The sequence below is a fragment of the Parus major genome, chromosome 26, assembly GCF_001522545.3.
Source record: "Parus major isolate Abel chromosome 26, Parus_major1.1, whole genome shotgun sequence".
In the NCBI taxonomy this organism is placed as follows: Eukaryota; Metazoa; Chordata; class Aves; order Passeriformes; family Paridae; genus Parus; species Parus major.
In genome coordinates, this window is record NC_031795.1 from 4,839,990 (window position 1) to 4,849,173 (window position 9,184).

The window sequence follows — 9,184 nt, forward strand, 5'->3', positions numbered from 1 at the left end:
CCCATCCCCACCTCATCCCTTGCCCATCCCATCCCATTCCCATGGATCCCGCCCCATTCCCACCCCGCAGGGCATCCTGCGCGAGGGGCTGGAGGACGTGGCGCAGTTCTTCAAGGCCCACGGCTCGTGCCGGCTGCCGCTCAGCCCCAGCCTGCTGGTCAAGGGCATCGTGCCCCGGGTGAGTGCCAGGCCCGGGGGGCTCGGGGGGCTCCTGCCCGCTCCCGGCTCGCCCTGACCGGCTGCCGCTCCTTCCTTCCCACGGCAGGACTGCTCCTACTTCAACTCCAACGCCGTCCCGTTGAAGCTCTCCTTCCAGAACGTGGATCCGCTCGGGGAGAACATCCGCGTCATCTTCAAGGTGAGCCTGGCGCCTTTGGAAATGCCCAAATCCTGGCACAGCCCTCCAAGATTCTCGGGGCTCTGGTGGCTCTTCCTCTGGCCCTGCTGGTTCTTCCCTGGCTCTGGTGGCTCTGGTGGCTCTGGTGGCTCTAGTGGCTCCTCCCTGGCTCTGGTGGCTCTTCCCTGGCTCTGGTGGCTCTGGAGGCTCTGGTGGCTCTGGTGGTTCTGGTGGCTCTGGTGGCACCGGTGGCTCCTCCCTGGCTCTGATGGTTCTGGCGGCTCTCCCCCGGCAGTGTGGCGATGACCTGCGGCAGGACATGCTGACGCTGCAGATGATCCGCATCATGAACAAGATCTGGGTGCAGGAGGGGCTGGACATGCGCATGGTCATCTTCCGCTGCTTCTCCACCGGCCGTGGGAGAGGTGAGATGGAGTTTGGGTGTCCCCAGGGGTCACCGGGCTCTGGGTGGGGCTCGGGACATTCTGGGGTGTGATGCCACCATCCCGGGGTGTGATGCCACCTTCCCATCCCTGTCACGCAGTGGTGACAGGTGGGGAATTCTCGGGTTGGTGACAAAAGGGGTTGGGGTCACGGTTCTTGGGGCTGGAAGGGTCTCACCCCACTGTCCCACCCGCCAGGCATGGTGGAGATGATCCCCAACGCCGAGACCCTGCGGAAGATCCAGGTGGAGCACGGCGTGACCGGCTCCTTCAAGGACCGGCCACTGGCAGACTGGCTGCAGAAACACAACCCCAAAGAGGATGAGTATGAGAAGGTGAGGAAGAATCCCTGTGTCCCCCATCCCAGGGACCAGCCTTGCTTCCCATCATATCCATCCTTTCTCCTTGTCCTTCCCTCCTTCCTCACAGGCCGTGGAAAACTTCATCTACTCCTGCGCCGGCTGCTGCGTGGCCACCTACGTGCTGGGCATCTGTGACAGGCACAACGACAACATCATGCTCAAGACCACGGGCCACATGTTCCACATCGATTTCGGCAGGTTCCTGGGCCACGCCCAGATGTTCGGCAACATCAAGAGGTGAGAGAGGCCCCTTGGACCTCCTGTCCTCCCTGCAGAGGGAGAAGCTCCCTGTCCTTGTCCTGGTGGTGGGTGACCTCTCCGTCTCCATGTCCTGGTGGTGGGTGACCTCTCCGTCTCCATGTCCTGGTGGTGGGTGACCTCTCCCTCTCCTGATCCCACCCCCACCCCTGTTCACTTTGTCCCTCCTGTCCCCCTCCTCAGGGACCGGGCGCCGTTCGTCTTCACCTCGGACATGGCGTACGTCATCAACGGTGGGGACAAGCCCTCCAGCCGCTTCCACGACTTCGTGGACCTCTGCTGCCAGGCCTACAACCTGATCCGCAAGCACACCCACCTCTTCCTCAACCTGCTGGGGCTGGTGAGAGCCGGGAGGCCACAAAATTCCCCTCAGCGTGGCACAGGCGTCCCTTTGTCCCCTGTCCCCATCCCTGTCCCCATCCCTGTCCCCATCCCTGTCCCCATCCCTGCCAGATGCTGTCCTGTGGCATCCCCGAGCTCTCCGACCTGGAGGACCTCAAGTACGTCTACGACGCTCTGAGGCCGCAGGACTCCGATGCCGATGCCACCACCTACTTCACCAGGTAGGGGACATGGGCGGGTGACCCAGCAGCACCAGAGGGTCCCTCGGGCGGTGGCACTGAGCACGCGATGGCCTCATTGCAGGTTGATCGAGTCCAGCCTGGGGAGCGTGGCCACCAAGCTCAACTTCTTCATCCACAACCTGGCGCAGATGAAGTTCACGGCCTCGGACGCCCGGCCCACGCTGTCTTTCGCCCCCCGCACGCACACCCTCAAAACGTCCGGCCGGATCCGCGACGTCTTCCTCTGCCGCCACGAGAGGGTCTTCAACCCCAGCAAGGGCTACGTGAGTGGGGACAGCTGGGGACAGGCCCAGGCTGGGCTCGGGGTGCCCCGGGGCCCCGTCCCACGTCACGGCTCCACCTCTCTGCAGACCTACGTGGTGAAGGTGCAGAGGGACAACCCGAGCGAGGTGACCTTCGTGCAGCGCACCTTCGAGGAGTTCCAGGAGCTGCACAACAAACTGCGCCTCCTCTTCCCCTCCTCGCTGCTGCCCAGGTACTCCTGAAGCCCCTCCGGACCTCCAGGGACTCCCCAGAACCCCCCAGGACCCCTCTGAGTGTCCGTCCCCCCGCAGCTTCCCCAGCAGGTTCGTCATCGGGCGCCCGCGGGGCGAGGCGGTGGCCGAGCGGCGCAAGGAGGAGCTCAACGGCTACATCTGGCACCTGATCCACGCCGCCCCCGAGGTGGCAGAGGTGGGGACACGGGGTGGGGGCTGTGGGGAGCTGGGGACAGTGCCAGGGCCACCAGGGAAACGCTTGGGGACAACGCAGCTCGTAGAGCAGCGGCGTGTGCCCCACGTAGAGCATCGGCGCTTGCCCCGGTTTGGAGCGGCGGGGATGTTGTCACCGCTGTCACCGCTAATGTCACCTCCTGACCCCGCAGTGTGACCTCATCTACACCTTCTTCCACCCCCTGCCCCGGGATGAGAAGGCAGCTGGAACCAACCTGACCCCGAAGCCGGCAGGTGGGGCAGGGGTGATTTTGGGGGGGGATTTTGGAGGGTGACAGCAGGAGGTGACACCAAAGCTGTCCCATCCCTCCCGTCCCCCTCTCCAGACGCCACATGGGCTCGCTCCCTGGGCAAGGTCGGCGGGGAGGTGAAGCTCTCCATCTCCTACAAGAACAACAAGCTCTTCATCATGGTGATGCACATCCGAGGGCTGGTAGGAGCACAGCACGCACGGGGACAGGGCGGGGGGCTGTCCCCTCCCTGCTCTCACCGCCTGTCCCCACTCTGCCCCACAGCCACCCCTGCAGGACGGCAACGACCCCGACCCCTACGTCAAGACCTACCTGCTGCCCGACCCCCAAAAAACCACCAAGAGGAAAACCAAAGTGGCCCGAAAAACCTGCAACCCCACCTACAACGAGATGGTAAAGGGGGGACAGGGACGGATTTGGGGCGTCCCCGTGGGCGGCCGCGGCTGAGGGTTTGTCCCCCGTTGTGTCCCGCAGCTGGTGTACGACGGGATCCCCCGGGGGGACCTGGAGCAGCGGGAGCTGCGGCTGAGCGTGCTGAGCGAGGAGGGATTTTGGGAGAACATCCTGCTGGGGGAGGTGGGAATTCGCCTCCGCGACTTGGACCTGGCCCAGGAGAAGATGGGCTGGTTCGCCCTGGGCTCCCGCGGCCACGGCACCCTCTGAGTCCCCCCCTCCCACCCCGGGACCCCCGGGTGTGTCCCCAAAAGGGCGCTGCCCAGGTGGCTTCTTTTTTAAGTTTACCTTGTGTCAAGGGAGCAACGCGGGGCGGGAGGGGCGTGGGGCGGTTCGGGGGTTATTTCTTCCTTTGGGATATCCGTATTTTAATTTTTTTTTAATAACGAGTAGCGTGAGCACCGGTGGAGGGGGAGGTGGCACGGGGGGTGGGGAGGGGTTGGGGGGTGTGTGGACCTCCCCAGCCCAGGAATCGGGCAATTCCCACCGCGGGGAATTCGCTCCCAAAGGAGAGCGGCGTGGCGGGGTGCCCGTCCCGTGTGGCTGCCGGCCACCTCTGCTGTCCCCTTGCCCTGGGGACATCCGTGTCCTCCCCGCCTGCCACCCGGCTCCGGGTGCGGGCTTGGTGCCTGTGGTGCTTTGTTTACAGCGACAGCTCCGTAAACGGACGAAATGTTTCTCAGGATCGAGAATAATTAACTTTAACCTTTATATTAAAAGTTTTAAATATTGGATCTGGTGGCGGTCGCAGCGTGGCGGTGGCCGGGGTGGCTTCTCAGGGGAAGCTGGGAATCTCCTGCCTCTGGAACACGGGAATGGGATCACGGGAAGGGATGAAAGGCACGGGGTGGCACATCTGGCACATTTGTCCCTCTGCCTGCACATCTGGGCACACATCTGCCTGCCCTCCAGAACGCCGAGCCCTGGGGGTCTGGGGTCTGCCTCCCTCAACCCCCAGCATCCTCCAGCTCCTGTCCCACTGCGCTCCTCACCCACCGCTGTCCCTGGGACTGACAAAGTGTCCCCAAGTGTCCCCAAAATGTCCCCAAAGTGTCCCCAAAGTCCCGTGACCGAGCCCGGGTGGGTTCGGGGTCCCCCCGCCCGTCCCGAACCCCGCCGCGCCGCCAGGGGGCGCTGCCGCGCGCCGCGCGCCGGCTGATGCAATCCCGGCGGGGCGTGGCCACGGGGTGAATGGGCGTGGCCTCTCCGACACCGCCCAATGGGAGGTGGAAATGCAAAGTGGGCGGGGCAGGAGGGGATGACGCCCCGCCCCTCCCTCTGGGGGCGTGAAGCGCCGCGGCGGCGGCGGTGCCGCCATTTTCTGCTGAAGCCGCATCAGGATGGAGTCGAAACCCGAGCCGGAGCTGCCCGCCGTCCCCCGAGCCTTGCGACTCACCGCCCCGCCACGGAGCGCCGCTCCACACGCTCCTCCGCACCGCTGGCAGCGCTGAACGGCCTCATGGAGCACAGCGGACGCGAACGCGCCGGTCCCGGCTTGGGATGGGCCCGACTGGGCCTGGCCGCGGCCTGGCCGAAGCTGGCGGGGCCCAGCGCGGCGCCCGCCGGGGGCTCGTCCCAGGCGAGCCCGCCCTTCTCGTGGCTGCGCGCGGTGTCGCAGCTGCTGTCGCCGCTGCCCGGCCTCCTGCAGCGGCTGCTGCCCGGCGCCGCGCTCAGCTCCGCACTGTGCCCCGCCAAGGCACCGCCGCCGCTGGTGCTGCTGCCCAGGGCGGACACCTCGCTGGACTGGGCCGAAGAGGAGCCCCCGGAGAAGCGAGCGGAGGGCGGCCCGGAGCCCCTGGCGGGGCTGTGGGGAAGCGGGCTGGTGCGGAGCGGCCTGGGGGTGCTTCCCGTGGATTGGTACGTGCTGGGCATGGAGCAGGGCAAGAGCCACCTGCCGCAGCCCCTGCGAGCCGAGGGCTTGCCCGAGGTTGAGTTCCTGCGCAGCAAGCGGCTGGCGTTCCTCCAGCGCTGGCATCTGCCCGTGCCCGACCCCGACCACGGCTACCACAGCCTGGAGGAGGAGCAGCAGCAGCAGCACAGGGGTGTCCGCCCCGAAACTGGGGAGCCGGGCGGCAATAACGGGGATTTAGGGCAGCCCGGAGGTGTTCCCCTGGAGCAGGAGCAGCTCCGGGATGCGGCTGAGGAAGGGGAAGCCTTGGCTGAAGAGGAGGATGAGGACTCGGAAACTGAGCAAAACTTCCCGATTTCCACCAGACCTGTCTGCGCGAATAAATTAATCGATTATATCATCGGAGGAATATCCAGTGGGGAGGAGAGTGAGGATGAGGAAGACTGGGATGATGATGATGATGATGAAGAAGATGATGACGGGTTTGACAGCGAAGAGCTGCCCTCGGACTCAGACGCCGGCAGCCAGGACGGGGAGAGGCTTCATCTGTGGAATTCCTTCTACAGCTTGGATCCCTACAACCCTCAGAACTTCACAGCCACCATCCAGACGTCTTCCAGCGAGCCGGGAAAGGGAATGTCGGACATGGAGGAGGAGGAGGAGCAGGAGGAGGAAGACTCGTGGGCCGAGTCCTCCGAGGGCTCTCCCAGTTCCGAGGAGGACGAGTGGGACTGCGAGAGCGCGGATGAGGCGGAAAACTTGAAACTTTGGAACTCGTTCTGTAGCTCGGACGATCCCTATAACCCTTTAAATTTCACGGCGGCCTTTCAGACAGTGGAAAAAAAAGGATCGCCGCTTTTCCAAGGGGCAGAAAAGTCAAATTCCGGCACCTCCGAGCGCTTCACCGCGTGTAGGGTTCAGCTGGAAAAACAAAACCACGCGGGCAGCACCGATTTGGGGCAAAACGGGGAAAAAACTGCCCAGGCCAAGCGGAAAAAGGTACAGGTTTTATTGATATTTTTGTGTTTTGGGGATTGTTAAAAAAAAAAAACAACCATCGTGCCAAGTAGGGGTGAGGTCAGCGTTGCAGATCGTGCTTCCATATGTGCTGATAATTTCCCTGGAATGCTGCGCCTCATTCGAGCCGCGTGATGGGAAATTTTGAGCCTCGCTGAGAAGCAAAATGGAATTTTTTTCTGGAGTTTCCGAGCTGGGTTTCCGTTTCGAGTTGTAATTTTTGTTGTGGTTTCCACAGCAGAGAAACTCCAAGGCTGCGGTGTGAATTTTGCCCTGAGAAACTGCAGAGTTTTAAGGAGTTTCCCTGAAAGTTTCCCTTTTTGTTTCTGTTAAAAGGAATTTAGTTAGGACCTGAAACCAAAAGAATATTTTCTTTTTAAAGAAATTCTTATTAAAATAAATTAATAAATTATTAAATTCTTTCTTCTTAACAAAAGACTTGTTAAGTCTTCTGGGGTAAACTAAAGTTCCCATATAAATTACCTCGATATTCTCATTTCCATTTAAGATATTAGGAAGTGTTACTACAATAAATCATATTGTTTATAAATATAATGTTTATATTATAAGCATATCTAATAGGGTTACATATTATATTCGTGTTATATTAGTTATACATATTTATATAACTATACGACTTATATAACATAACTATTTATAGTTATTTATAGAGTAGTTATTTATAGAATAGCTATTTATATAGAAGGAATATTTTTATCCATACATTATTTGATTACAGAAGAGCTGTAATCAAAAACTGGACTTTTGAGCCCAAACAGGCAGAGTAATTTGATTTTTCTGAGGAATTTGGGCATTAATAATAATAATAATAATAATATCCGTGCTAAGATGCAGGTGAACAGGAACTTATCCTAAATTTTGGGGTGCTGCAGATGTTGAAGGTGAATACCTCAAACATCTGGATGAGGAATGACTACCCAATTTTTTAATCCAATTTTTGATCCATTTTTTGGGTCTATATTATTTAATTTATTTATTTAATTAATTTATTTAATTTATTTATTTAATATAATGTGTTAATGGAATTTATTATTAATAAGTATTAATTGTATTACTATATAATTATTATATATTAATATTTAAATTATATATAATATATAAGCATATATTATATATGTTATATGTTATATATACTATAATATATATTATATATAATTATAATATCTAATTATAATATCTAATTATTAATAATTTTTATTAATAATTAATTATTAATAATTTTTATTAATAATTAATTTTTAATAATTAATGATTTGATTAACTGAATCTATATTATTTTAGAACTTGAGCTCCAAATCCCTGGGCAATCCAATGCTTGAACAAGTCACTCAAAACAGAAAATATTCCTAATTCTTCAATATTTTTCCATCAGATCAATTTATTTTCTGCCTTCATTTAGCTCAATAATTAATTAAGAGCACTCCCAGGTCTCAGGGCTGCGATTCCAGCAGGAATTTTTGGCCCAGTGATCCCGAGCTGTGCTGAAAGATGGGATGAGCTGGCCGTGACTGATGTAAAAAGGCTGCAAGGTGGGGCTGATGTAACAGCTCCTAAAGCTCTTCCTGAGCTATTCCCAGCAATTCTTGGGATTCTTCCCCCTTGGAATCCGTAAAAAACCGGGAGCGTTTTGTGTGGATGTGCTGGGAGGGCAGAAGGCACCTGCTGCTCCCAGGGATCTTTGGGATCAGGGAATTTCTGGATCCTCAACTGCTGATTCTTGGGAATTGCCTCTTCATCCTCTCCTCATCCCACCTGGGACAGCGGGAGGCGTTCCTGATGGATTGGGATGAGCCAAACCCTTCTGGAATTCCGTATTTTCCTGCTTACAAACACCTTCCTCGCTGTGCTGATAAACCCTGGCAAAGGAGCAGCACGTGGGGGTTTTTTGGTCCATTTCCAGGTTTTTTCTGGAATGCCAGTGTTTTGAGGAATCAGTCCTGCTTTTGGAGGTGCTGACAGTTCAGTTGGTGCCTTTTTATAGCTGAATGCTCCAGCAGGAGCCTGAAATAAGCTGGGTTTAACTCAGACTTAAATCCTTACTCTAATCTTAGTCTAAACACCGCCAAGTGCAGATCCCGAGCCTATAAATTATTTTATTTACTTAAAATAACTGAATAGCTGTTTAAAAGTACCAAAAGAGTGACAGTTTTTGTGTGTATATTTTTAATTTCCTTAGCTGAACTCCACCCCCTGGAATTCCAGGAAGGATTGTTCCGCTCACGTGGGGATGAGTGTTCCGCGTTCCTTCCTCACCCCGCGGTGACTCACGGGGCTCTTGACTCACCACAGCCCTTCTGCCTGCTTTGGTTTGGGTTTTTGGGATTGTTCCCACAATCCCAGGCCTTTTCCTGGAGCACATTCCCAGCCTGGCACGGTTACAACGCGGGGAATGAGCTCAGAGCCCTCTGGAGTAACTCTGGAGTAAGTCTGGAGTATTTTGGGCCAGGCAAGTCGGCGCTGGGTGGTTTTTAAAGCTGAAGGTGAAATGTTTTGGGTAGGATTAAGGAGCAGGTCATGGAATTACGGAATTCCAGACTGCTTTGATTTGAGAGGATCTTCAATCCCATTCCATGGGCAGAGACATTTCCCCATCCCAGCCTGCTCCAGCCTGGCCTGGGACGCTCCCAGGGATGGAGCAGCCACGGATTCTCTGGGAATTCCATCCCAGCCCCTCCAGGGAAGGATTTATTCCCAATATCCCACCCAAACCTCCACAGGGAATCCTGGAATGGTTTGGGTTGGAAGGGATCATCCAATCCCATGGGTGGGGACACCTCCCACTATCCCAGGCTGCATCTTATCCATGTTCTTATCCATGTTCTTATCCATGTTCTTATCCATGTTCTTATCCATGTTCTTATCCATGTTCTTATCCATGTTCTTATCCATGTTCTTATCC

At 56.1% G+C, this 9,184-nt stretch overlaps 2 protein-coding genes across 2 annotated transcripts in view; both read left to right on the forward strand.

Moving 5' to 3' along the window:
- Positions 1 to 4,132, forward strand: part of PIK3C2B (phosphatidylinositol-4-phosphate 3-kinase catalytic subunit type 2 beta) — a 23,826-nt gene extending 19,694 nt beyond the window's left edge. The window contains exons 13-26 of the mRNA XM_033519851.1: positions 71 to 178; positions 266 to 358; positions 633 to 762; positions 979 to 1,115; positions 1,210 to 1,379; positions 1,584 to 1,740; positions 1,854 to 1,963; positions 2,046 to 2,247; positions 2,335 to 2,459; positions 2,539 to 2,656; positions 2,847 to 2,928; positions 3,021 to 3,127; positions 3,210 to 3,338; positions 3,420 to 4,132. Of these exons, the coding sequence (XP_033375742.1) occupies positions 71 to 178; positions 266 to 358; positions 633 to 762; positions 979 to 1,115; positions 1,210 to 1,379; positions 1,584 to 1,740; positions 1,854 to 1,963; positions 2,046 to 2,247; positions 2,335 to 2,459; positions 2,539 to 2,656; positions 2,847 to 2,928; positions 3,021 to 3,127; positions 3,210 to 3,338; positions 3,420 to 3,608 (1,857 nt within the window). The 3' untranslated portion in view covers positions 3,609 to 4,132. The remainder of the gene's footprint in view (positions 1 to 70; positions 179 to 265; positions 359 to 632; positions 763 to 978; positions 1,116 to 1,209; positions 1,380 to 1,583; positions 1,741 to 1,853; positions 1,964 to 2,045; positions 2,248 to 2,334; positions 2,460 to 2,538; positions 2,657 to 2,846; positions 2,929 to 3,020; positions 3,128 to 3,209; positions 3,339 to 3,419) is intronic.
- Positions 4,133 to 4,641: 509 nt separating this feature from the next.
- The window catches only part of PPP1R15B (protein phosphatase 1 regulatory subunit 15B), a 7,667-nt gene continuing 3,124 nt past the window's right edge, over positions 4,642 to 9,184 (forward strand). Inside the window, exon 1 of the mRNA XM_015650923.3 lies at positions 4,642 to 6,246. Coding sequence (XP_015506409.2) covers positions 4,657 to 6,246 — 1,590 coding nt within the window. The 5' untranslated portion in view covers positions 4,642 to 4,656. The remainder of the gene's footprint in view (positions 6,247 to 9,184) is intronic.